This window comes from Nyctibius grandis, chromosome 14 (genome assembly GCF_013368605.1).
Source record: "Nyctibius grandis isolate bNycGra1 chromosome 14, bNycGra1.pri, whole genome shotgun sequence".
In the NCBI taxonomy this organism is placed as follows: Eukaryota; Metazoa; Chordata; class Aves; order Nyctibiiformes; family Nyctibiidae; genus Nyctibius; species Nyctibius grandis.
Window position 1 is genome coordinate 4,729,910 of NC_090671.1, and position 27,485 is coordinate 4,757,394.

The 27,485-nt window shown below is 49.2% G+C and overlaps 1 protein-coding gene across 2 annotated transcripts; it reads left to right on the forward strand.

The window, feature by feature from the left end:
* The first annotated feature begins 283 nt into the window (after positions 1–283).
* On the forward strand, positions 284–27,485 carry CABP1 (calcium binding protein 1). Of its 2 annotated transcripts, XM_068412694.1 has the most exons (7): positions 13,553–13,597; positions 18,295–18,471; positions 22,303–22,333; positions 23,017–23,160; positions 24,463–24,572; positions 24,985–25,132; positions 26,899–27,485. In XM_068412694.1, exons 1-7 carry the CDS (start codon positions 13,553–13,555, stop codon positions 26,922–26,924), a joined length of 681 nt encoding a protein of 226 aa, XP_068268795.1. In that variant the 3' UTR covers positions 26,925–27,485. The 2 variants fall into 2 exon arrangements, with proteins under 2 accessions (XP_068268794.1, XP_068268795.1); XM_068412693.1 differs by lacking the exons at positions 13,553–13,597; positions 18,295–18,471 and adding an exon at positions 284–880.

Consider the following 27,485-nt stretch of genomic DNA (forward strand, 5'->3'; position numbering starts at 1 on the left):
GCCGCTTCGCCAGCCGGCGCGCCCCGGCCTGAGCCGGCGCCGGCGGGGGGAGGCCCCGGCTCACCTGGAGAGGCGGCGCGGGGGGAGCCCCCGCGGCGGGGGGACGGTGCCCGCCAGCCCCCGCCGGAGCGCCCCTTCCGCGGCCTTTGTCTGCGCTGTCACATGGGCCGCGGTGCGGGATTTAAGCGGGTCTCCGCAGGACATGCCGTGAGCGGCGCGCCGCAGCCCGGCCCGCAGCGGCAGCGCTCCGCCCGGCCGGGGATGCGGCTCTAGCGGCCCCGCGATGAGCGGCTCCTCCATGGCGAAGAGCGAGTCCCGCACTTCGCTGCTGAAGGCGGCGGGGAGCCGGAGGGCGGCGGGCGCCCAGCCCCGCGGCAGCCGCGCCCGGGACAGCAGAGGACACGGCGGGCAGGCGGGGAGGGAGCAGAGGCAGGAGCCGCTCCCCGGGGAGCCCAGTGCCCGCAGGCCGCTCTGCCACCCGGGCGCCCGGGAGGACGGAGCGAGGGGCGCGGGGAAGCTGTCACATGGACGGGGGGAGAGCCAGCCCGAGCCGGCGGAAGGAGGTCCAAGGAGAGGCAGCGGCAAGGAACCGGTGCGGACATCCAGGCACCACCACCACCTCCCGCCGCACGCCAGCCACGGTCACCCCCAGGACCAGCATCAGCTCTCAGACAGGGACGGGGAGGAGGCAGAGGAGGACTTTTTCTTCAGTCACAGGCAGAGGTCCAGCAGAGAGTCCCTAAAGCTCTCGGAAGGCGCTTCACCTCTGTCCAAATCCAGCAGCAAGTACTCCACCAAGTCCAGCGGCAGCGATCGGTCGGTGGAAGCGGACCCCCTTTTCCACCAGCTGCACCCCATGCTCAGCTCGGTCTTTGGCCAGGTAAAGGGCAAGGTGCCTCTCGCCCCCTCCCTCCCTCCCTGCCCGCCTGCCCTCCGCGCCCCCTCCTCCCGCCCGCTCGCGGACCTTCGCCTCCCCGGGCCGGAGCCCCCGGGCGCAGCCCGCAGCTGTAAATGCACTGCTTCCTGGCCGCCCCTGCCGAACTTCTCCCGGCGCCGCGGCTCCGCCGGGGCGCTGCGGGGCCGGCACCGAGGAGGGCTCCGCGGCGGGGAGGGGGCGCGGGTCGGAGCGCCCGCAGCCCCCGGCCGCCCGCCCGCCCCGCCGGGCGCTGCGGAGGGCGCTTTCGGTGGTGCTGGCGGGGGAAGTGCCGGTACTTTCCCTGTCGCCGGGGGAAGTTGTGGCTCTGCCTGCTGAGGGTGAGAGTCAGAGAAGCGGATTTTTAAAATGTATTTACTTATTAGATTCCATCTCTCTGGCTCCCCGCCTTGCTTTGCTGTATTTGTTTACATCTCCTTATGGTACATTTCTGTACAATCAGCATATGAATCATTTCTGATGGCAGAAGCTGTCAGGAGAAGGTAGTGGGGAGGACGACAAAAAAAAATCCTGACCCAATTCCGAAGCCTTCCCAGTCACTGTGTTAGGATGGAACAGATGCTTTCGGTGTTTGCAAGCTCTTTCGGTACAAAGCTGTCGCTTTTAGCTGCTTCTGGTAGTGAAATTACCCAACAGGGCTACCCTCTAAAAATGAAAAGGCAGAGGGAGACTGGCTCGAAATTTTCTTTTAGAGCCATTTAGGGATGCTACTGGGAGATGTAATCTCTAGGAAGATTAAAGTAACTGCAATCTCCCAGAAGCACAATTATAGGTATAAGCCAGTAGCCTGGGCAGCTAAGTTCCAGCCCTGGAAGTGATCGATTAAACCAGAATTATGGTTTGTGGGGTTTGTTGTTGTTATATTTTTTTTTAAGCAGGTTTGGGAGGCTTTGCAGGGTGCCCATTCAAATGAAGATTATGGAGAGAATGAGAAGAATTTTTGTAACTGGGTGGAAGGAGGTGATACACCCGTATCTGTTTAATCTGGTGTCGGGAAGTGTTGTCTACTTCTGTTCATCTTGACTTCTCCAGGGAAAAATCAAACCACATCTGTTCTCCTCAACAATTCTGCATCCTCACTGACAGTCTGTTATTTATGAATGTTATGGTTGTGTTTAACTCAGAACAAGTATTACCCTGCCTGTGCCAAGGGTGTACCAGAAGTCTACATTAAAATTTTGTGGTAGCAATAAGGAAAGGCCTGCTGAGCGGCTTGGTGCTCACCCAGGTTACAAGAAGCAATATTCCAGCACCAGGCTTTGAAATCCATGGGCTCAGCGCTGACTTGTGCTGTACCTCTAGTTCTGAGGAAAGTGAAGGTGTAACTGAGAACAGATTTTAAGTCTATGGAGCTGTATGTCCCTGAAGTGTCAGAAACACAAACAGATCCATGCCAGGGCTCCCACTCACAGAAACCTCTCTGGTTTTGAACTCAGTCTTTACCTGAATGGCATCTTTATTTTACCTGCTCTGCTGCTTGCATTCCAGTGTCGTAAGACACTTTTGAAAGCTGTGAACTTAGCAAAATTTAATTGCAGTGTTGAAAAATCCACCTTACAGAAAAGAGACAGATACAATTCTAGTTTTTGTCTTTTCACTGGGTACATTGCACCAGTGCTTATAAACAAACACCAACATCTTTCTTTTAGAGCATAATATCATTTATTCCCATTTCTCTCTGTATTCATCTCTCACTTGCTTTTTTTGAAGTAACTATGAGAGAACGACCATCTAGTGGAGATTTTAGGACTGGCTTTTAGGAGTGAGCTGCAGTAGGGCTGTACAGGGGATTTGTGGATACAAGAAGAACAACTATAATGTAGGATACACAAAGAGCTGGTTACAGGAAGAGATAATGTGAATATTTTTTGTAGCGATATCAAAATCCTGGGATGAATAAAGGCCCAAGGGTAAGAACTGTGGAAATTCTGTCATGGAACTGAACAATGGAAATTTTGTTTCAGTGAGTGAAGAAACAAATGCTAAGCATTGTGTAAAAATGTGAGTGATGTTTTGAGATGGGCAAGGACTTAAATCTGCAGGAGCCCAAGACGCGGCCTAGGCTGAGGCAGGGGCACAGTCGCAGAAGCGTCCAGGATTGCAGTATAAGGCTGCAGGTGCTGTTACACCAGACTGCTCCACATTGTAATTAGAAGACAGCAATGGCTTAGCAGACAATTTATTTAATACAAGAACTTCTCTCCAGCCCACACAGCCCACTGTGAAACAGTTAAAACAGTAATTTCGCAGTACATAGAAGGAGAGGAGCACAGGGATGCATATCTGCAGGAGCAGAGCACTGTGGTCCAGCAGCACCAGTATATCTTGTCCTAGCTCTACAGATGTGGAACATCATCACCCTGTTGTTCCACGGTGGTGCAGTGATGTGGTCACAGATGCAGGCAGTACTACAGTGGTACAATCAGATATGCAGAAAAGATTGCAGGGATGACTTCACAGAGGATGTCGTTATTGCAGTAACAGCATCAAGGAGCAGCCCAGGACTACAGGGTTGTGTCTGAGGGAGACACATTTGTAGCTGTGCAGAAAAAAAGACGGAGTGAAGGCAGAAGTGCCATGTTTATATAACCAGCACAGCAATATAGTGCACTGTGGGTGTGTGCTCCGGGAGAATGCTAAGATGCTGCCAGGATACAGGATGCAGTGGTATTGTATTAATTAGGCTTATGCTATATTGGTGCAGTGATGTTCTAATATAATAAAGCAATAATACTCTTTTAGGGCATGTTACCATTTTGTAATTGAGTGGTGTATGAATTAACAAGTCTAGGGTAGTGTAATGATGCATTGGTATAAGCCAGGATGTTATCTTAGTCTAATGACATGTTTGCACACAGGATCGGTGAGGCAGCTGCAGAAAAGCACTCTCCTGTGGAGTTTATACTGGGTTAGCACGCAGTGCTGCGCAGCACCGAGTGCCTGGAGAACACGGCACTGACAATGCGGTGGTGTGGTAACACAATCCTGTGGCAGAACAGAGATGTGATGCTGGTGCCATGCGGGAGGAGTTTGGCAGTGCACGGGTGTGATAATTGTGTAGTGTTGTAGCCTGACAGGAGAGTTTAGCTGTCTAATGATGTAGTAATACAATATTCCAGATGGGAGCTGTTCTGTACAGCAGTGATTACTTCTGGTGCGATATTAGGAAAGGGCTGCGCTGATCTGACAGCACCATCCCGTTGTACCAGAAGGCAGCGAGTGAGGTGTTACCACCATGCCGCAGTTTTGGAAGCACGGCTGTGAGTTAGCGCAAGCGCAATGCCACAGACTTACCTGGTGACAGAAGTGCAGTGTGAGTACGGGCCGGTTATATGATGCATGTGATAGTGGGACAGCAGTGTTTTAAACTGGCCCTGCAGCAGCAGTAGCTCGGTGCATGGTGTGAGAGCAGTGCAGTGACTCATGGGTGTAGCTGGCAAGGGATGTGTGTGTGATAATGCAGCAACGTGGGAAAGTGGCGAGAGAAGGGAGCGTGGGGAGGATATTTCATTTTATGGTAGGTGCATAGTGTTGGAATGGCCAAGTGGTAAAGGAGTGTCATGGAGCAAAAGGGAGCGTGCTATCACCCCTGCAAAGCAGAATAGCACGATGGTCCTATAGTGCCTATAGCATGGCTATAGGACACAGTTTAGCAACAGTGCGGTATTGAGCAGTTGCCTGTCCATAACAGCAGAGAAGCAGTGATCCCTCGGCAGCGGGGATGGTGGTGAGGTGGCAGCCTGGCAGCAGGACAGAGTTTATTAATGTGACAACAGTAGCAACAGCAGCACAGAGACTGGGACAGCTGTGCAGTGGCGGCAGGGACTGTGATGCAACAGTTTTGTGGCAGCTGGATTCCTGGGCCAGCGGTGATGCGGCAGCAGCACCTACAGTGCAGCGGCAGCTTGGCACCGGGCTCACGGCACAGCGCTGTACGGGCACTGCGGCACAGAAACCCGCTGGTTCTTGTCGCTTCATTCCTCCTGTGCCACAGCGTTGGCCTAGCTGGCACCTTTAAGAAGAGCCTTTTCCGGGCCTTTGCTATGCAATATTAATTTGCAAGCGATCCTGCCATGTGAGACATGACCGTTTTCAGAGACGTTTAGCTTTCACACCCTGCCTGACTGTTAAATTTTTCAGGGAAGTGATTCCCCAACAGTTTTCTGTCAATTGCCTCTGGTAGCATGGGGATCAGAGGGGACAAACAATGCCATAGGGAATCATTAAATATTTACAGGCTTCTGCTGTTCGCACTGTGGCCAAAGGGGCTTTTGTATTTCTATTTGTACAGGGAGTTAAAAGCCTCTTCTATCTGCACTGTCTCCCATTCCTGCTTTAATGTCAGAGTCCACATTACCATTAAAATAGGGAAGGAACCTTTCGGCATTTCCTGTATCATTTTCCTTTTCTTGTTCTGCTCCATCTTCCTTTACTCATGGACTTTAGTTCTTCTTAACAGCTCTTAATGTACCTTACAGCAAACAGGGATTGACAGAAGTGGCCCTGTTCTGGGGCAGGATGTGTCCCCAGGCTGCCTGTGAGGGAAGCGGGAGTCAAGAACATCCTCCTCTAAACCAGCTGGAAATAGGTAGGGAAAAAGCACCAGCCTCTCTCCCTTCTAGTCTCCTCATCTGCAGGATGACCTTGTTCCCTCCAATGGCTTCAGCTTCAGCTGATTCTAACGGGAGTTTTGCCTAAGAGCAGTCACTGCATCAGGACCACGTTTGGAGCTCTGCCAGCGGAGAGCTGGGGAGCCCTGGCCAGCCCAGCCGAGGGAGAGTGGTTAACGGCTCAGTAATGGAAGTTTTCAGTTGCCCGCGTGTATTAGCGAGGGAGGCTGCAGCGCGTTGGGCTGTGCTGGAGCGGTGACACCAGTGACGGAAACTTTCAGGTGTCGTGCTGTGGGATGGCAAAGGTGCAGGTGAAAGGTGGGGGTCTGCGGGTGCTCGCGTGTGGCGTTGTACCGTGCTGTAAGGCAGGTGAAGCAGCGGTGGGTCAGGACTCGTGGCAAACTGAGGACAGACTCTAGCAGCTCCTCATTTACCATATTACATCGCCACAGTCATTTGGGGTGAACGGACTCAAAATGACCAACTGCCGTAGTGACGCTGATCCCACCGCGTAGCCTTGGCTCGGAGGTACGGAGTGTGGGTGCACGGGTTGGGAGGGAAAAAACCCCGAAGAAACACCGTACCCGCCCCCGACTTTTTGTCCTCTTCTTACGGCACCTCTGAAGGTTTGTTCTGTCCCCAGAAGGGCCCTCAAAGGGCCGGGGAGGGAAGGTGTCCCCGGGGCCGCAGGGGACGCTCCTGCAGCCGGCGGTACGCCCCGAGCCGCTGCCGTGCCGTGCCGGGGCTCCCCGGGAAACGCCGCTGCGGGCGGCCGTTCTCAGCCCTTCTCTCCGTCGCTGTCCCGTCCAGGACCCGCAGCGGGGGCGAGCCGCGGTGCTCCCCGGGACACGGGGCAGCAGCGGCCCCACCTGCCGCTCCGCCGGCCCCGGCCCGGCCCGGCCCGGCCCGCCGCGCTCGGCGGCCCCAGGGCGCCCCCTGCTGCGGGCGGCGCTGCGCGGCCCGGCCGGCTGCTGCCCCGGGGCCCCTTCCCCGGCCGGCGGGCCTGGGCACCCCGGGCCTGCCCGTGCCGCCGGGGCTTGGCCTCTGCCCGCTCCCCGCGCCGCCCGGTGCGTGTGTCAGGCCCGGGGAGAGCCCCGTGCTTCCCGGAATGCAGGCGGGAGCCGGTCCGGGCGTCCCGCTGATGGCCAAGCGCATACTCGCAGGGGTCCGGGTACCGGCGTGGGGCTCTACGGCCTCCGTGCTTCCATCCCTGCGTGTGTAGGCACAGCCCGTGTCCGTGCATGTAGCCTGACATAAAGACCCTTCGTATAGACGCCTTGTCTGTATACACACAGCCTGTATGTGTGCAGCCTCTGCTAGATGTTCTGTGTGGATGTGCAACCACCTTGTACGTGCATTCCTGTGCTTAAATGATCGGTGTACGCGTACATCCCTGCCTGCTGACACCCACCATACTGTCCAAGGTACGTCTTGTGTTTTCTGTGTGTAACAGACACACCAAAAAACATTGTTCTACTTGAGCACATCCACTCAGCTCCCCCCTTGCTCAGCTTGGAGAAAAATTTATCACATTTATTGCTTGTAAAGAGCTTGAGGGATGGGAGCCAGACGTACAGAATCACTGAGGGGCAATGGATAAGCTTCCTGCCTGCAGTGGGTCTGCCAGCAAACATTAATCTTTGTCAGTGATTTACTTTTTAAACAAATCTGTTTTAAAAGGATATGGAAAGACATCAAAATAAAACCAAGCTAAAAGAACATTCATTAAATATTCTGTTCATGAAATATACAGCAGCATGATCTAATGCACTGAAATACACAAACCTTCTGGTTAGATTCAGCTTATCTTTTGAGAGAAGAAAGTCTTTCAATAATAAATTAATAATCATTTAAGTTAGTCTGCTGTGCATTCCATCAACCTGTACTGCCCTGGTTTTTTGTTTCATGCAATATTGGGTTTGAACAAAGTGTCAGGGAGGAGTTTAGCTTTAGATGTAGTGGCTGGGCTGCAGGTTTGTCAGCTGAATTAGCTGTGGTTCTTTGTAGCATCGCAGCTTCAGTAACTGTTTTTCCCTGATGAGTCCATGAGTGGTATTGATTTCCAATAACAAGCAGCGATATGGTGTGCATCCAGCAGAAGACGCCTAGCTAACTTTGGGCTCCCTTTCAATAATCCTCTGACATTCCTGTGACCTTAGAGAGCAACGGCAGTGCCTATGAGCTTGAGTAATCCTCCAATTTCAGTCAAATGCCCCTCTTAGAAAGAAAGACAAACAGCTGTCATAGTTTGTATGGTCATATTTAGTTTTTTAGTAGCTTTCTGCACCAGCATAAGACCATGAACTCAATACTTGATATGAATTAGGTCATTGGCAATATTCTAATATATCTTCCACCCATTCCTCCCCTAGAGTACTTTGCACCTTGCAACCATCTTTGGAAAGAATATATAGCATTGCTTCATCCCACACAGATGAAATACATTCTCTGCTCTTGGAAGGAAACAGGCGACCGTGTACCGTTGTGAGGCATCATGTCACAACAGCTGAAGGCAGGAAGTAGAAACCCGTCAGCAACCGCGCTGCGTTCTGCTGAAATAACGCAAAAAGGGTTTAGGTAGTTTGTGACCAGCTGTGTTGAGATATAGCCAGAGATGTCATACTGGGATAGACAGTTTGATCCTTCTAAAGGTGCCCTCAGATCCTTACTCGATACAGAAGTGGGCAGACCTCGGTTTTATGGTGGTGTATCTCATGTAGTGCTGCAGTGTTGGTTTGGAGTATTTGGTTAGTACTGGTTCCCAGGCCTCTGCTCACCTAATAGTCAGCCACGCTTTCTGTAGCACCTCAGTGTGCCAGCCAAATACTGACCCCCTGTCCCTCTTACTTTGAAAGAGGTGAGGGAGCCAGGGCAGAATTAGCTGCTTTTGCAGTAGTCCCAGATGGGCAGAGAGTGATTCACAAGTCTCACATTCCTGAGCAAAGCGAAGGGATCACGTAAGGTTTGTTTTAAACAATCTTTCTACTGCGTATACGTGGCAAATTGTCACAGCAGCTTCTGGGCTGTCAAGCTTGTACTTGTCTTTTTGTAGCCTGTTGATGATCTTGCAAGCAGAAAATATCCACAACACGACGTGCTCTGGCCAACACATCTCCTGCGCAGGGACTTGGAAGTTGGGCTAGTGCAAAATACACGGACCAGATCTGCATGGAAGGTGTCAGGAGATGGCACGTTCCCATCTCTTTTCATCTAATGCAGAATAAAGCTAGCTAATTACAGACAAAGCTGTTCTAAACAGAAGTTGACAGCCCAGGCTTTGTTACCTTGAGAGGGATGGAAAATATCCTTGGTCTTTTTAATAACCTTTCTGTTGTTTGTGATTGAATATGATCCAATTGCTCTAATGGAGGAGAATATTATGCACAGCATGAGTCAGCAACACTTTCTTCCTGGAACAGCTGACAGCAAAGAAAGTTCCCAAACTCTCTGCAGAAATATTCCTCCCCCCAGAGAAGGATCTGGACTGCATCCACCAATACCTGCTGGTGCCTCCCCTTGAGATGGACCTGTGCTTGTCCGACGGGAATGTGGAACCATCCAAGGTTCATTCGAGAAGACACAACTAAATGTGCCGCAAAAGCACTCGGGAGCCTGATGCAGAAGAGAGGGAAGCCAGTCGCAGAAGTTTGGAGTGCCAGTGCATGTTCCAGGAGCTTTGAAACGAGGCCTTCGACAGTACTGGCAACGGGAGGATGTTAACAATTCCAAATGCTTAGGCTCATGTGAGGTCATCCAGTAAACAAGACTGGGTTGTTTCTTGTACAATACAGATCTATAGCCGCCAGCTAAAGGGTGGTTGGGAGCAGATTTGAAAGCTGCTAATCAATATGTACACTCTCCATTCTGTGATAAGAAAAATAGACCAAAAATTCTTGCCCTGATAGGATAAATTAAATAATGTGGCATATTTTAAAATACTAAATCTTTGAAGCATGCAATGGGGTCTTAGGTAAAACTATGGACTTCAGTGAAGAGATGCTAGGAATGAGTTTTCCGTGCTTTACTATATACTCCTGTCAAAGACTAAACCCTCCCACCTACTGACCTTGCCCTGTTGCAGTGTTTGTGTTGTGTTGAGAACAACCATCTGATATAATGCTCCAGCAAGTGAAAGAGAGTGCACTGAAACGGGCCTGGCATCTGAACAGTCTCCCTGTACAAATCTATAATTCCACTGGCAATTTTTGCGAAGCAAGGCTACAGTCTGATAAGCAATCCCAAGTTTTGGATTTACTTTTGTTCTTTCTGTTGTGGCTGTTGGATATTTGCTGTCACTGGATAAAGTTTCTGGCAGCTACCAAGTGATTAGCTATGGTGGGATCCAACATTTGCCTATGGAATGAGCATTTCTGCCAAAGGTGCCAGCCCGACACACAGCACTGCTGCTTTTTAAAGATTCCAGACATATTAAGCCACCTAAATCACTCCCTGTTAAGTGCCAAGTCATCCAGCCTCCTCCCTGCTCTGTGTTCAGGTCAGTCAATGTGCCAAACGCTTCTTTCCCGTGAGCTGAGACCTTGCTCTGTGCCAAACCTCATCTGCTGAGGTCTCTGCTCTCCACCTTGGACCTCAGGGGAGTGGCAGGGATGTGGGCACATAGGCAAGACTCGCATTTCACAAAGTTCCTACCGATTTTTAGAAAGTTTGCAACAGAGCCCCAGGCCTTAAAAGAACAGTGTGATTGCCACAAAGAACAGTGTGGGAAAACCAGTATACATGCATGTGCAGCCCTCCCACACACACACTGACTACCCCAGATATAGGCATACCCACAGATCAGCACCTACACACAAATGTTTTTGACACACTTATTCTCAGCATCCTGTTCTCTTACAGCAGCCTCAGTTGGAGGAAGGGAGAAAATATGTTCCTTCTAACCTAATCTTCTAATGACCTTTCTGCCAACTCCACTTTCCTCCCTATCTCTAAGCTGCCCGTGGTGGTGATGGGAACAAGATCTCCATGTAGAGAGTGGTTTTCCTCCTCAGAGGTCAGCAGGGTCTGTCTGCTAGATTGTGATGTGCTGCTCAATTGCTCTTAAGAGATGCAGGGTAGATAAATAAGGAGATAAGAAAATTGTTTACGATCGTGTCTCTTGGGCCCTTGCAGCTCTGCCAGAGTTCTTGCAGTCGAAGGACTGTGACTGTGCTGCAAACCTGGTATAAGTGGGCTCCCATCGCCTCTTCCCTTCCTGGATTGCGAACTCCCTGCCAAGCCTGGCAGCAGGTCTCAGCCCTCTCACTCTGCCCTGCACATTTCCTACAGCTGCCTGCAACTGCAGGGAAGAAAAGCAGGAGAGGAGGCAAATGCGGCAGCGTGCCATGGTGGCTGTCTCCGAGTGCTCTGGTACAAGCTAATATTTAGACCGTGACCATCTCAGCTTTTGTTGAGAGCTTTTAGAGCTCTGTAAGACAACGGCTGTCTTCCAAAGCTGTCCTGTGGCAGTCTGTGCGCTGTGGTGGATTCTCCTGGCAGGAGATACCCGACTCCCTTGCCCCGCTCCCTCTCTCTGGGAGGATGTGGGAGAAAGGCACTTCTCAATTGCAGGGCGTTCCTGGCCTCTGCGCTGCCTGTCAAGGGGAGATTCATTAGAAGCAGGGAGGCGATTCTCTCTCCTCTCTGCTCTGGAATTGGAGTAGTTTGTCTCGGGAAGGAGCCCAGGCGCCTCACTCGCTGTGTGGCAGCTTCTGCTCAAGGGAGACAAGCACTTTGTCAACAAACAAGGAGCCTGGGGAATGGCTCCAGCTGACAGAGGACATTATAAACGACCTGCACTTTGGCTGAGGGTAGATCAGCCTCCCATTAGCTGCTTTAAGAGGGGAAAGAGAAATAGAGCTGAAGATGGCAGCCTTGATAGGAGCTGGGAGTTTCAGCATCCTCCTGCGAAGTCCCCTGCTGTGAGGCCCAGGGCTGGCACAGCCCCCAAGGAGTGACTGTGTATTTCCCCAGCATCAGGGGTCTTCAAATTGTGACAGCAGGAGACAGGCTCAGCTCAGGAAGTTTCGCTTCCCAGCCCACCGTGGGTAAACTCTGCTGTGGAGATCTTCCAGACCAGAGCTTCCCCATCCTCTCTATCCCTCTCTCAGTCTGCCCTGGGTACAAGCAGTGTCTTCCAGTATCTGCTACTGCACCTTCTTGCTTTGGAGGGCCTGTAGACCTTTCTGCAACTCCTTCCCAGGCCATGCAGTGAAGAAGGCATTGAGGGGATCTGCGAGGAGGCTGTTCTACTGCCTTTGCTCTTGGGAAGTGGTTAGTACAAGGAAGAGCAAGAAACACCATCCCGCTTGGCCATGCACTTCTGGCTGCAAATGGAACTGGAGAAGCTGTTGACTCTTGTCATGGTTGGACTCCTAAACTCATCTCCTCAGGTGGAAGAAGCCTCTAAGCTCTAAAGCAACTGTTGGTTCATCTTACAATCATACTTAATTTGCCACAGCACCACCAGGGTGGAAACAGAGAAATACCTGCTTTGCGGTGACATTGATAGTTCATCCTTCTCTGTCCTACAGCCCTAGAGCTGCCAGAAGAGTGAGTCCTTGGCTCTTGAGCAAAAAAAGCATGTGATGCAAGTACTCAGCCCATGGGTTAGGTCTTTGAAGAGCCTTTTGTTTGGAACCACACTCGCAAAGTTGTGAAATCTTTCAGCTGAACACCTGAGTGTCCAACCATCCTGCTGCATAGACAGGGTGTAGGATCAGTGTCATCTTGGTCTTCACAGTTCTTGAAGGAGGTAGCTCTTCATGCCATGGCTTCTTACCACTGTGGAGCTGCAGCTGTGGTGGCTTCATAGCTAAGGGTTCACTCACTGTTCTGTTCAGATCCTGTTGCCTGGGTGTGATGGTGAGTTTTATATGCAATGTATATCTCTTTTCAGACTGAATGCTCAGCCTGAGATCAGAGGAAAATGTATTGTGGACTCATCCCTTTTCTTCCAGAGATTATTCTGTTACCACAACAGGCCTCAAGTCCAGAGTTCAGAGCTGGCTCTAGGTTTAGGAACATCTTATTTATTCCAGGACTTGAGTGCTTGGAAATGGAATGGATGGATCTGATGTCCAAGCAAATTCTTTGCTTCACATTATCTAGCCTGGGGCTGTTCAGGTTTAGGATTCAGGTGTTAGCCCATCTGTGGCAGACTTGTGCAGGTAAACCACCAGTTGATTTCTACTTGCAGAAAGCTGGAAAAACTTTGCCGCAAGACTGGCTCGAGGTCTCTCCCTTGTGGTTAAAAATTACTATCCTGGGGCTGAGAGTGTTGTAGGGTCCCAGGACTGCTGCCTCCAGGCTTGCTTCCACCGTGGCAGGAAAAGAATGAGGGACTTGTAGGTCTGCTGGTATTTATAAACTGAAACAGGTCCCACCCAGATAAATGGTCCATTTCTGCTCTGAAACAAGCTCTGGACTCTGCTCCAAGCCCCTAAGTGGATTGCCTTCTGGCCAGCCTAGCTCTCTGGTGATTGAAAAGCCGAGAGGAGTTAGAAGGGGGGTGGGTAGGAATGCGATGTTCAGAGTCTGTGTGGACCCAAACTAGCTGGATTCACTGAACTCATCACTGAAATCACTTCTTGCGGTGCCTCTCTGTTTTAATTCTCCCTGAATCAGCCCTCGCCCGTGAGTGAAACAATCTTGCCTGCAGATTGAGGGGGGTGGGAGGGATTTGAACATTAATCTGATGTAGATTATACATCCGCCTCCCTCTCTCTCCCCTTCTCACTCTCTCTCTCTCCCTCTCTTTCTGTCTGTTTCTCTCCCCTCCCTCTCCTTCCTGCTTCATCTCTTCAAGAAAGTGAACATAAAGTAAAAACACGGAGAGAGAGAGGCAGAGAGAGAAAAAGCTCCCTGAAGAGGGAAGCCCCAGCAGCCAGTAGCTGTTTGGATTTGCCTGGCGCTGCCTTTCTTGCTTTGCTCCCAAGGAATACCTTTAATGGGATCAATTGCTTCAGTTCCTTTATAACCAAGTCCACCGGAAAGGCAGACTCAACATATTATGGGCAACTGTGTGAAGTCTCCACTGAGAAACCTCTCAAAAAAGGTATGTTCCCTGAATCAAAGTGCGTTGTGCGTTTCCAGCCCTGCTTCTTGGGATGGGTGACGTCGTGGACAGATGGGAATGGGAGGTGGGAGAAACACAGAGATGTGTATGAAGGGTTCATCTCTCTTCACCAGACTTTTTTTGTAAGAGCTGCTCATGGAAGTGCAGCTGTTAGAGCCTGGGATGCTGGGAGCCGTAGCACGTGTGTAAATAAATGTGCGCGTATGCGTGCACATGAGTAGGCTTGTGTCCTGCTCCGTGTGTGTGTGTAGCTGTCCTCTGAGTACATGCAAGCTTGTGCTTGTCGATGTGCACAGTATGCTGGCACACATCTTCTGTACGGGCGTCTTACTGTCCGTGTTTATGTGTGAGTTTGTGTGTGTTTGTGTGTGCTTCATCTGAGAGGTATCTGCACGAGTCTAGTCACGTGTGTCGTTTCTGTAGGGACATATATTCATGTACCTGTGAATGGGTGTGTGTCTGTATATATTCCTGTTGGTGTGCAAGAATATGCACACCTAATGAGCCCATCTGAAGTACGTGCGTGTCCTTAGCTCTTTATGTCTCTACATGTGCATCCTGAGGTGCGTGAGCAAGTGTGCAATGTTTGTTGTGAGTGTATAGGGGGGAATTTGTGTGCGTCACACATGTATCCCTGCTTGTATGGCGCTCTGTGTGCGTGTACCTGCTCGTGGATGTTCTCACAGAAGTCTGTATGTGGACATGTGTGTGTGTTTGTGTATATCCATCCTTGCGTATGCACACATCTAGTTTTGTTGGTATGTGTTTGGGCACAGAAGCCTGTTTTTCTCTGTGATCTGTTTGCCCATGCCTCTGTTTGTGAGTGGATACACTGGGCCCTGGCTGCGTGTTCGTGCATCATGTCGCATGTCAGCACAGCCCATGTGTCTACATGCTCGGGCCCAGCTGGACTTCATCTGCGAGCTGCCATGTGTATCTGTTAGGCTTCAACCCGCGGTCTGCTCTGTGCTGAGGTTTTATGGTGATCCCAGGACAAATTAGATTCAGGAACGATTCTGCTGTTAGGGACTAGATTGAAATGGGAATTATGTGCCCCAGAAATATTTCTTGTTTGACTGAGGAAGGTCTGCATGGTTCTCACTTAGCATTGCTGCAAATCTAGTAACTTGGGAAAAAACTATGCAATTCACTCCTCATAAATGAAAAAGTTATGCTAAGCATCTGAAGTATTGCAATGAGGAGCTACTTCTGTGGAGATCTTGCCAACGGTGAAATGCCACTGCCATCAGGATGCTCCACCCAGGAGACCTTGCCACCCAGGAAAGCTCCTCTGGGGGGCAGCTGTTGGGGAGAGGACCTCCCTAGCAGGGAGTTTCTTCTGGCCAGAGATTTGCTTCTTCTGTGTAGAAACACAGTTTACTTGTTATATCGGCTGCTGTAAACAAAGACAGTAACGGCACAGTGCTGCTGCAGAGGAGCTGGGATGCACGAGGAGGGAATTCATCACCAAGCAGTTAGGCAGTGCTGAGACCAGTCCCTGGGTCAGGGTGACCTTCAGGGAGAGGCAGAAGTAGTTGAGGTTTACCCAAATGTTGCACATATGAAAAAACAACTTGGTTGCTTGTAGGTCGCCTCCAACTTGCAATAAAAGGGGTTGGCTGCAGCTGTGCTCAACATGATCAAGGCGATTGCAATTAAAGTCTGACGTGTGGCCAGGCTGCTTGAATCAAAATGGATTCAAGTACTTAGAAGCTCTGTGTTGTCAGTCTTTTAGGTAATTTATGCTTTCATTCCTGAAAGCTGCTTCGAATAATGCACTTTGTGCCTGGTTAGAAGGCCTGGGATGGCAGGACAAAAGGGAGAAAGTTGCAAAGCTGAATTAGAGAATTTCTCAGACATCACTCCAGCTAGCCATGAATTACGGCCTCAAGCACTCATCCTGACAGGTCCTGGGGCTCTGCCATTCTTTTGATCACAACGCACATGATTATAGTGGAGACTTTGCAGATTGGTCTTAATATTGCACAACTTCACTTGGCTGTTTTATGATCCCGGTCTTTTTTCCTCAGATTTTACCTTGGGCAAACTCATTTTGTTGAAATGGTAAAGAGGAGGGACTGCAGACGTGTGTGAAAGCTGCTCTGGGGTGACAGAGTGATCTCTTCGATACATGATTTCAACCCGAAATTTGGGCATCACTCCCAGGCACCGGCTGGCTTGGTCTGGGGCTGGCTGACACGGGGGTGCCTTGCCTGTCCCGGTGGCAGTGCTCAGGCTTTGTCTCCACGACGTCTGTTGTTGGCAGCTTCGCTTTCCCACTGTCACAGTGTCCCCCTGGTGATCCCGGCAGCCAGCCTGGCTGCCTTTCCCTCTGAGAGGCACTGCGGTTGGGATGAAGAGGTCCCTCTGGGCTTGTCGCTCTGTGAAGTCCCTCTGACACAAGGAAAATGAGGTGAATCCTTTGTGTTTCTGCTGTGCAGAAAGGGAAAGCTTTGGCATCCAGGTCCCTCGCTTTGCCACCCTTCACCATCACTACAGCCATCTCTAAATCAGCCCAGTGTCTTCCCTCTCCGCAATCTGCTGGTCTGACACAGCCAAGGGCCGGGCTCAGCCAGGAGGGGCAGTGGTCCTTTGCTCAGGAAAGGGACAGGGAAACCCTGAGCCCCCGAGTTCTGTCCTTGCATTTTCCTTGTCGTGCACGCTGCTGTTTCCCCTTTAACAGGTGGCTGCCATTGCTTTGCCCCATACCCTTATCACAGCTCCTTTTCTGGTTCTGCTGGGATGTAGGAGGAACGTGGTAGAGGGAATTTGTTGGGATACTTGCAGGAGAAACCTGGGGGGCTGCTGGCAGAGGGAACATCGAATGCCGTAAATCCTGCCTGCAGTGGCAGAGCAGGGCAGGGATCCCCTGTCAGGGCCTTGCTAAGATGTGCACCTTGTTGCCCTGCCACTGCGTCGGGTTGTCTGGTCTGGATCCTTGGTGGCTCTTGGCAACTGTTTCATCAAACTGGCGACCTCTGTCTGTGCAGGAAAATAATGGGATGGCCATTCTGTGGTACTGCTCTGTGGCTTGGTAATAAACTCTATTGATTGGAAGGGTCAGCAAACAAGGATTAGGGGCTGTGGGGCCTTCAGTCTTTCATATGGCTTCACTGGAATTAAACACAGAAGCAATGTAGGCTATTTTAAGTGATTCATATTATTTGCTATATTAAACTGAAAAATGTGCCAGGAAATAAAGCTGATGATTTTGAAAATACTTTGCACTGGTATCATGAAGCTGTGCAGTTCAACACAGATGCCTTGACATTTAGCTGAGCTAGTAATATGCCATTTGTGGATGGATGCTCATCTTTCAGGGTTTTAAAGACAAGTGTCTTATGTGTCAGATTTAATCACAGACAGATTTCTTCCTCATCCATGACTGCAACGAAAATGCTTTTCTGCTTCATCATTTTCTTTCTCCATGGCTTGCTTTTTGAGTTGTTTCTGTTTTGATGCTAGATATTCACATGACATTATACATGAGCAGATTGGTGTAAGACTGTGTACAAAAATGAGAACCACAAACCATGTGTGCAATATATTAGCACATGGCAGACACAGCAAGTAGGTACAGTAGACTCGGACAAGTGTGAATGGGGCGTTTGTGTGTATCTGGTCTTTTAGCCTGAAAAAGCACCTCAGGCTTTAAGGAAAGGGTTAATAGAGACAATGACAATTGACAGAGCTTCTCTGATCACCCCTGGGAACACCGGCTGTAAAAGTAGAATCATTCCTGAAGAGGAATCTGATGTATGATTAATGTTTATGCTATAAAACCAAGGGTCCTGTGGGTTGTGCTGGCTTTTTATAGCTGCATGGGAATATCAGGATAAGAGTTTTCTTGCAGAGCCAGGGAAATGCATTTCTATAAAAGGAAAGCAGTGCCTAGTTATAAAATCCAGTGCTGGATTCTGTTCTGGAGCCGTAGCTCAGCAGGACGTGTGCACTTAGGAAAATGTGCAAATGCAAACAGACAAAAATGTTGTGCCCGTGCCTGGCCTCCACTTTGGGACTGTCAGTGATTAGCAGAGGCCAGTGCAGCAACTGCCTGAGACCCCGAGGATGTAACTAATTAGAAGTGGCACAGGGAGTGTGAACCTGCAGTTGGCAGAGCCACCTGATGCTGTAAACGACCTTCTAATAATATTATAAAGTGTGTGATGCTGTGTTGCTGAAATGTAACGCGGAACATAGCGCAGGGTCTTTTTGCAGGCTCTGCCCGGTCTCCTGGGGATGCCCTGGGCGATGCAGCTCTGCCAGCAGCTTCGCCCTGGGCACAGGCTGGCACATGTACTGTTAGGTTGGGGCGTGATCGTCCTTTGCAGCTCATTCAAGGGATCATTAACTCTGGGGCTGATAGCAGGAGCGTGGCCCTTTGGGCTGTGTCTGGGTAGATGTAAGCAGTGCTGAGAGTTTGATGTCGTTTCAAAGCGAAATTCTCCTGGTTGGTTGTACTTCTATCAGCTTTTGAAAGTGAACTCCTGGACTTACTGCTTCTGTACAAATCCTAATAGACCGGTGGGGGGGGACGCAGCATGGACCAGATGAAGGAAATTTAGCAATAATGTCTCTGCGAGGCGGTTCAGTAAAACTTCAGAGGAACGGCTGGGCGAGACGGGGAGGTAACATCCTCTGTTGTGTTGTTTGCTTGCTGCTGGTTGGCTGGGAAGATCCGCCATGAGGAGAAGACGTGCTATAAGGCTGTCCAGACGAGTGAAGAGGGGCCGTCGGCTTGCGAGTACCAGGGTCCACTCATGGTGCTGGCCCAGAACTGCGCCGTCATGCACAACCTGCTGGGGCCAGCATGCATCTTCCTGAGGAAGGGCTTCGCAGAAAACAGGCAGCCTGTACGTAAGTTACACCCAGCCGGGTGAGACATGCACAAAGCCACGTGGATGCGAGCTGGGGATGCGGAGCTGCCCGCATGCTCCATCTGTGTGGAGCTCTGTAACCCCCAGCCCTGGGTCTCAAGCATCCCGGCTCCAGCTCCAAGTGCAAATACAATCACAGGCAAATGTCTAACCCGAAGGATGTGCAGAGACATCCCTGTGCCTAAACACCAAGAAAGGAGAATTCTAAAAATGCGGCTATGGAAGATAGATCCAAGCCTACACTCAAGTAGGCATAACTATATGGACTCAGGAGAAGGACTTAGGACTTCAGGACTTACATAATCATATGGACTCAGGAGGAGTCCAGTGTTTGAAGCTGTTATTCCAGCAAGACATTCACATCTCATTCACAGAGGCTCAGATTAGCATTCAAGGCCTAAATAGCCTTAACTGCACTTAAATGCAAATCAGAGCATTCATATTGGGAACAAGCTGGCCCACATAGATGCCCATATTTGATACAGTTCACAGAATCACAGAATCACAGAATCAATCAGGTTGGAAGAGACCTCTGGGATCATCGAGTCCAACCATTGCCCTGACACCACTATGTCAACTAGACCATGGCACTAAGTGCCATGTCCAGTCTTGTCTTAAAGAAAGAAAGAAAAAAAAAAGTTCCTGTCAGTTCACTGTGAGCACGCTAGTACCAGCAGAAATAAGCACGCGTCTGCCTCCCCACAGATACCCAAACGCAATCTCTTATACACTATCAGACACAGCCTGACACTGCAGCAATCCCAGCCAGATAAACCAAAGAACATTAGTCTGCCCTCATATTTGGAAACAGTGCCAGACTACCAGATGCTATTACCCATACATGCACAGAGATAAATAGCAACAACATCTCTCCATTCAGTCACACCTGTTTGTAACTATGTGTTCATATGCATCTAATGTATGTATTTATATACAAACAATAAAAATACGTGTTTGTATGTAAATTCAAATGCATACACCTGGACATGTTAAATATACATAAATATGCACCCCAGTATGGTATCTTTACAAGAAGTAAAATGTATTTTTGCACATAAACATTTGATTCATAAATGACATGAATTTAAAGACATACACAAATATGATTAACAGACTTTTTATGGATACGTATGAGTGAATATGTGCATTGTCAGATATTCACCCAGTGTGTTCCATATTCCTCTGGTGAAACAAAGCTCACCCCAGTTACCTGAGTCAGAGCTTTCTTGCCTCTGTGAGAAATCTCTGTCTTACTCGTGCATTGATATGGCTATCTACAGCTGTAGGAGACACCTAGATCTTTATTTCTGAAACTTCTTCTTCAACTAACAACACAAAAAAGAGTCATTATTTGTCATTATTGATCAAAGGGCTTTTGTTCTTTCTAACCTTCAGCCTCTAAGTGATCATGTATTTCTTGTGCCGGTTCACTAAAACACAAAACATAATATTCTCACACAAGCACACTTGCTGGCAGGCACAGAGCTACCTGTCATAGGAGACAGGTCCAGCTCCCTAGTGGAAGGCTCACAGCTGGACAGGTATCCATCCTGCTTAGGTCCTGGAAACTCACAGTCTCCAAAATAGGATTAGTGATGTCTTTAACTACCCTGAAGTAGAATAAATGCACCTGATAAACAGCATTACTTTTACTGACTCTCTAGACCAACAGGATTTATTGTGCATAGAACAGAAATAAATGAGGGTAAGACCATTACGTATAATGGACTCTCTGAGGGTCACCTCGGCTCATATCTAGGATCTAAACTCTCTGAACAGTTTTATTCCTCTTTCCATATGTTCTCCAAAAGCTGTAGAGTGATTCAGCCCATTTCTTCCCAAGCAATTTTCCTCCTTTATCATTTTAGGGGATCTTCTTTCAAATTTAAAAAAGAAAACCTCTTCATGACGTTAGTTATCGCTTGAGTCAGACTTTTGGAGGGACATAATCCCTCCCCCTCCTTTTGCATTCGCAGTCTGTGGCTCTCTGATGGTAGAATCTGCATGTGCAAAGATGTGCTCAGAGCTCTGCAAATGCAAATGCCTTGGTGTGCAAAATTAGAGCCAGTGCTGAAGCCCCCGTTTCTGACATGTGTCAGTCATGTCAGTTGCAATGTGGTCTTCAGTGAGCAAGGAGGAGGATGGTCTTGTGATGGCTGCACTGGAGGAAGCCTTGAGTCCCACCCCAGCCACTCTCACAAGACAGCAGTTACTGTGGGTGAGTCACGGCACCCTTTGCACCGTGGCGGTGGTAATCATACCCCTGCATCTGCTGCCGCGCCGAGCCGGCTGCTGGCACGCAGCAGTATCTCCAGGGATTAATGTTTGTGAACTCTAGAATGAGGAGCACAAGGTGTTGGTACTGGTCATGGGTGGTTTTCATCTGCTGTTTTATCTAAGGCAGGAGGGCAGTAATGCCTCCTGCATCCAGTTGAAGGAGTTTGAATGGTTTCATTGCTTGGTGTTGCTGAAAGCAGAACAAATGGGATGACATGTTTGAAAATACCAGGTCTGTGAAGGATGAAACATCAGAGCCAGCGTGCTCTGACAGTTCCATCCAGCACAGAGATGCCTCTGGGAAGGTTATGAGTGGCAAGCTGGTCATTTCTCTGGCACAGCCCACGTTTGCACAGACGTAAACCAGTGCATGTCCTAGTTTGCTAAGCACTCCGAGCAGCCCCCATTAGAGTTTCCAGAGAAGCCTGCGGTTAAATAGCAAAAGATCATCTTTCTCAAACTGATCAAGGGCACTGTCTCCAGGGGCGTGTGGTGAGGCTGGAGGACACCTGGAAGGCAAGGAGAAACTCCACACGGTTGAGGGGAAAAGCTGAGAGTGAGACAACAAGAGAGATCGCATTTCTGTGTTTCCAAATTCTCAGATGTTTTGGATTTGCCTGGGAGCCATGAGAGGAATTAGCAAGGGCATTTAAACCAGAAAGCAGTGCATTTCCGTGGTTATCTCTTCTTCCTGGTGCAGTGTTGGAATTTTCCTATACTCTTTTATAACCTCCCCCTCCTTCTTCCAAGAAATTCAAATTGGATGTTTGAAGTTGCACTGTTTCCTGAACATGGTGAATCCTTGTCCTGTTTTGTTTGTAGATGACCTTGGTGATGTACATGTTGTGTGTCTGCCTTCATGCCTGGTTTCAAAATGCTTGTATATGGAGTTGAGGCTGGGGGAAGGGGGAAGTTCCTACCTTTTTGTGGGGACTGACTATAGGGGATGGCACTGGGATGTTGGCTGTAAGCAAGCTCGTGTCTGTCCCTGTCCTGCCAGAAGGACAGGGATCAAGCAGCGATCCAAGCAGACAATGGTATAGACCTGCTGGTTAGAGGGACTGCTTCCAGCTGTTTTGATCTGGCTGTGTCAGCGGGAGCTGTGGTAGGAAATACAATCAAAGCTCTAGAGGAGATCATAACTGCTGCAGGGCCAGTCTCTGCTCCAGGGCTTGGTGCTGGGGAATGGTGTAGGAGGTTCGTGAAGGTGCTCAAAGTACCATCAGGTGGGGAGGCCACAAATATGGCTGTGCTAGCCCAGGTCTCTTCTATTTTGAGGGAGCACCTGTCATCCCCCTGACCAGCAGATGAGATGGAGAGGGGCTTCCACAGGGAAGTGTGCAGGCTAACACCCCTCCTGTTGGGGAGGAGAGCTGGGAAGCCTTGCTAGGTAGATGGTATTAAACATGTCATCACCTTCTTGTTTCTTCTCTCACTTTCTGGCTTGTCCCAGAACTGTTTGCACCAACAAATGCTATTCTGAAACTATGTTTGTGGCAAGCTTTAACACAGTATGTTCTCTTTTTGCAGGATAGAGAACTGCGCCCGGAAGAAATTGAAGGTAAAATTTGTCACTCCTTCTGTGTCACCTTTCTCCCTGCCCAGGGAAAACCTACTGGCTGGCCCTTCCAGGTTGGCCTCCATGGGGTAAAATAATTTGGGGCAAATCAAGGGAGACAATTACTGGAATAATTCCTGGCAACCCCAGCAAAAAGAAATAATAGGTAAAACTGCAAGAGGGCTGACAGTGAAGGAATTTTCATCCATTCCAGCTTCTTCGGGGTGGGAGGATAAGTAAAGTAATGGGATGTTAGCTGTCAGGGAACTGCTGTCTACTCCAGCTCCCACAGAAAGTGTCGCAGAGCATGATACAACAGTATGGCTCCAGGGAAGCTGCTTTACCTGCTAATCCCTACAGTGAGTGCTATATAATATAGTGCAGGGGTAAAAGTTGGGAAAACTTACTGCTTCCAGTTTCTTTAGGGAATGCAGTTTAGGAATGATCAGTTCATGGCACTTGTAGTCCAAGCAGGCTTTCCTGAAAGGAATGGGTCGGCAGTGCTGCTGATAGAAGAGCTTAACATTGCTCCAGTCATTGCCTCTTCACAGGGAGATCTGCTGGGAAAATATGGAGTATCTTAGGGGGTCTGGCCTCATAAAGTGCTGCTGATTCTGGGGAGGCTTCTTGGAAAAGGTATTTCAAGCTGTCACTGACAATCTTGTTCTTTGGATCCACTCCCACAGAATTAAGAGAAGCCTTTAAGGAGTTTGATAAAGACAAGGATGGGTTTATTAACTGCAGGGATCTGGGGAACTGCATGCGAACCATGGGCTACATGCCTACTGAGATGGAGCTAATAGAGCTCTCCCAGCAGATCAACATGAACCGTGAGTAATATCTACCTAGCTGTACCTCCATGTTGCTGCTGTGCCCTGCATCACTGCCTCGGGCTCTCTCAGTCTCCTGCTGTATCTTTTCCTTTGTGGTTTTTTTCCTCCCCTCTTTTTTTGGTTCTCATTTTTGCTCCCTGTCATCTCCTGTGCGTTTGTGGTCCCTGGCAGTTGTTGCCTTTGTTTCTTGCTTATCAGATGAAGGGACTGTGTGGACTGTGCTGTATGGGAACAGTGTGTGGAAGCATTGTCCTTCATGCTTATGCTGTCAGGTATAAAACTGCCCTTGCTGTGGGCAGTTAAGACACTGGTGCACAGGTTGTGGGCGTTGTCATACTGAAGCTGGTGTCAGAATGTGTCAGACTGAAGAAAGAGCCTGGGAAGATGTCAACGCTTTGGTCCGAGTGGGTGATGGATGGGCTGTTCCCTCTGTGGTGGGTGTTTGTGGATCTGCTGTGTGCCTGAGGATGGGCTGTGAGCGAGCTGTGCTGGCAGTGTCAGATGGGGGCATCTGCTGCAGTCATGGAAAAATGTGACAAATGCGTCTGATTCACTGTAACTGTGTTTGTGCCCCTTGTCTTTCACCATCATTTTTTGTCGCCTCTTGTCTGAGGTAGTGCAGGGTATTACCCTCAGCCAGGTGGGAAAAAGGATGTTTAGTACATGTTATTTCTGACACATGATGATGTAAAAAGGACAAGTTACTTGGTAAAGGGAAGGAAAACAGTTGTGACATACGCCACCAGTCACACACAAAAGCAGCTGATAACCCTGGCACACAAGTGCTTAGGAGTCTGAGAGTGTCGCTGCCAGCTTTCAGATAGGGGACAAACAAGAAAAAGGACTAATACGATGAATAAACAGTTGGATGTACATTAGCCACTGCTAGTGGAGCAAGACTCTGCCACTGCTTCAGGGCACTGCCCAGGCCATGCAGGAACATCATGCTGTGCCCTTGCTGTGCCCTTGCCATACCCTTTGGCACAGGCACAGGAGGGGGTTGCTATAAGCACTAGAATGATCAACCCTCTAATACCTAGTACGTGATGCCATAAGGATGTGACACTCCATGGCAGCCTAGGATGCCTAGGAGCTTGGGCTCATTCTGCCTAGCCCACAATCCAGAAAATACAAAGACAGTGTAAAACTACCTCTGCTTTTCCTTCCGCTATCCTGCACCTTCTGTGCTTTGCTTCCTGGAGAACCAAGCCCTCTTTGGGGCACACAGAAGTGCAAAGTGAGTGCTGGGCTTGGCTAATGTATGGAGTTCTTACACACCATCTTTCATCTTATCCCAAGTGGGTGGCCATGTGGATTTTGAAGATTTTGTTGAGCTGATGGGACCAAAGCTGCTGGCGGAAACTGCAGACATGATTGGTGTAAAAGAGCTCCGTGATGCCTTCAGAGAGGTGAGTGCTCCCTACTGCATGCCCCCCAGAGAGGTGAGCAACAGGAGACAGGAAAGAGAGAAGACCCACTGGGGAAGAAAAGATGAGGAGGAGAGAGCAGCACAGTGGAAGACAGAGAAAGAGCTAAGCCAGACATGAAACGAGAGGAGCAGAGAAAGTCACTGAGATAAGGGAACCCTTGAAAAGAGGGAGAGGAAAGCTGGTGCAGACACAGCAGTTATGAGGGGTTTCTGTGGAGAAAAGACAGACTGGAACCAGACCAAAAGGCACCCAAAGGAGAAAAAGGAGAGACACAAAAGGAATGCAGGAAAAATAGGGCACTCAGGAGCAGAACAATACAAAATCCAACCCAGAGCAAGATCCATTTCCAGTAACTGTATTTCCCCTGCTGGTATTTTTCATGTACTTGCAGTTTGACACCAATGGTGATGGGGAGATCAGCACCAGTGAGCTGCGAGAAGCCATGAAGAAGCTTCTAGGGCAGCAGGTGGGCCATCGGGATATTGAAGACATCATCCGGGACGTGGATCTGAATGGAGATGGGCGTGTTGATTTTGAAGGTGAGAAGGGATGAACACTCCCTGTCCATCTGCTCTGGTGTGAGTCAGAGTTTCAGCTCAGAGGCAGAAGCGGAAGGGAAGATTTGCATGCTCGGGGCCCAGGTATCTGAAGTATGGAGAAAAAAGCAAACAAGACCTTTTTTTTCCCTAGTCAGCTGAGGAAAATGGAGAATATTAGCCCACACAGGAAATTCCTCAGCTGAAGTGTTCATTTGTCTGTCATCTCTTGCTGCATCTCAGTTTCAATGGGGTCTCCATAATTCTAGCATGGTAAGAGATATGCCCTGTCACAGAGAAGCAGATTCTGGTGCACACATGCTGTGCCAGCCTTCTTTTTATGGGGCATTTTCCTTTCTATTAAATCTGTTGCAAGAGCTGTGAGGAGGCTGGATTGGCTTGTATTTCCTCTGGCTCACCTTATTACCTGGGTTTATAGAGAATTTATTTCTGTGCCTTTATGCTAGAAGATGGCCATGTGCCAGACGCGCTCACTAGGACTGCGGATATCTGATCTAGAGGTGTCATGTTAAATCCTAGAGATAATCAATTTCTTCTTCCACTTTTCATGCCAGAAGGACTTGGAAAAACTAAGAGTGGTTAGTCTACTATCCTAGCCATTAGCCATGGCAGGAGAAATATTAATAGAGCTCAGGGTTTCTGACAAGGGAAGCAGTTGATATCAGATAGCTAAGTGGATATAAGAGGTGGAATGTGTGAGTGTGGCAGGCTGCTTGTTTTCCTAGTGCAAATGCAGACATCCCTCTGCAGTAAGGGCAAAGCATAGGAACCACAGAATTAAAATAAAATTAACATAATTTTTTGGCTCAGAGGCATTCCTGGATCTCCTACATGACAAGGGGTCTCAGTCTTCAGGATTACGGAAGCTCCTGAGGGCTTTGAAAATGCTAACAAACTGGAAGTGTCTCCCTAGAAAGTATCTGGTAGCTGCAGTTGTTCTAATGCACTGGCTGATTACATGACAGTCGCTCTCCTTGTTTCCCACAGCTAAATTATGTTAGACAGCTAAAATACATGAAATGCTATCCCAGTATCATTTTCTCTGTGAGTTACTGCTTTAGTTGTCAAAGGACAGCTCCATCAATGGAAAAGGAGATGCCAAGGGGGTAATTTCCACTGCCCTCCTCTTTGCAGAGTTATTAGTTCCTCGGCAATTCAAGTGCAGAATGAAAACACATTTATATTTGATGGCATTTACACTCAATTTGAACAATTGTAATTGACTTCACAAGCTGCAGGGTGGTGAAGAAATAGATCCAGGGTATCCTTACAGTTAGCCTGCATCTTTAAAAACAAAAAGTCCATCAAAGTAAACTTTTCTCTACAAAAATGCTGGTACCTACCAAAACACTAGTGCTTTCCCACACGGGTGTCTCTGTGAAGTAGCAAGCTTACTGTGTTCCCGAGACTATAAATCAAGGTTCCCTGAAGTTACAGTGAAGGGACACAACAATTGCCGTAGTGTCTCACAAGGAGTTGCTTGGGCAAACAAGACTGTACACTGGCTGGGAAGGAGTCTGAGGCAATGAATTGACCTGCTGGTGGGATCATGTCACCCTATCTAATGCAAGGATTAAAGCCCATTTTGTGTGAGCTCTCCAGGGCCAGTCACGGAGCAGCACAGACCTGCTGGCAGTGTGTGGACTCTCAGTTTCACCCTGGCTGCATGCTGTCTCCAGGGAATGAGAACTGGGCTGGGGACCATGGATGCCTTCTGCTTCAGGGCTGTCTTTTCTTGTTGGTTGCAGAGTTTGTTCGCATGATGTCCCGTTGAAGGTAATTCTCAGCTAAAGAAGAATCAGCACCTTAGAGAGGGCAGAAGAGGACCTAGATGGAGCATCTAGCCCCGATGTTCCCGTATGAAGGTTTATCGGCTGGCTGCAATTGGGACATTGCAAGATGACCTGCTGCTCCTCCCTCATGGTGGTCCCCATGCCCCTCCACCCTTTCACACTGTGAAAGACTTGCAACTTCCTACAACTGGAACCATTCCTTGGAGATGATTGCAGGAAACTGCAGAGCCAGGACTTTCCATGATGCTTTCATGGGATATTTGAAACTTTAGACTCCTCCTCCCCAGCTTTATTCTCCCACCAGCTGTTGCAAAGCAAGAGCAGGAGAAATCCTCTTGGCTTGGTGGATGAGAGCAAAGCCATTGGGACTGGTGGCAGCCTCAGGGCGTGCTCTGCACTTCTTGGTTTCCCTTGGTGAACTGTGTCTGTGTTTGCTGTCTCTGTGTGTGTGTCTATCTGTGTGGAGTTATTTATGCTTCCCCGGCACATATTCGCATCTCCTGTGGTTATGTTTACCAAGAGTAAATTCAAATACATGTCTT

Bases quoted from the DNA above. Each gene is read 5' to 3' on its own strand.
- CABP1 (XM_068412693.1), top strand. From the start codon at position 284: ATGAGCGGCTCCTCCATGGCGAAGAGCGAGTCCCGCACTTCGCTGCTG. The intron at 23,161-24,462 runs GTGAGTAATATC...TCTTATCCCAAG, and splicing joins CCAGCAGATCAACATGAACC to TGGGTGGCCATGTGGATTTT. The intron at 25,133-26,898 runs GTGAGAAGGGAT...TGTTGGTTGCAG, and splicing joins TGGGCGTGTTGATTTTGAAG to AGTTTGTTCGCATGATGTCC.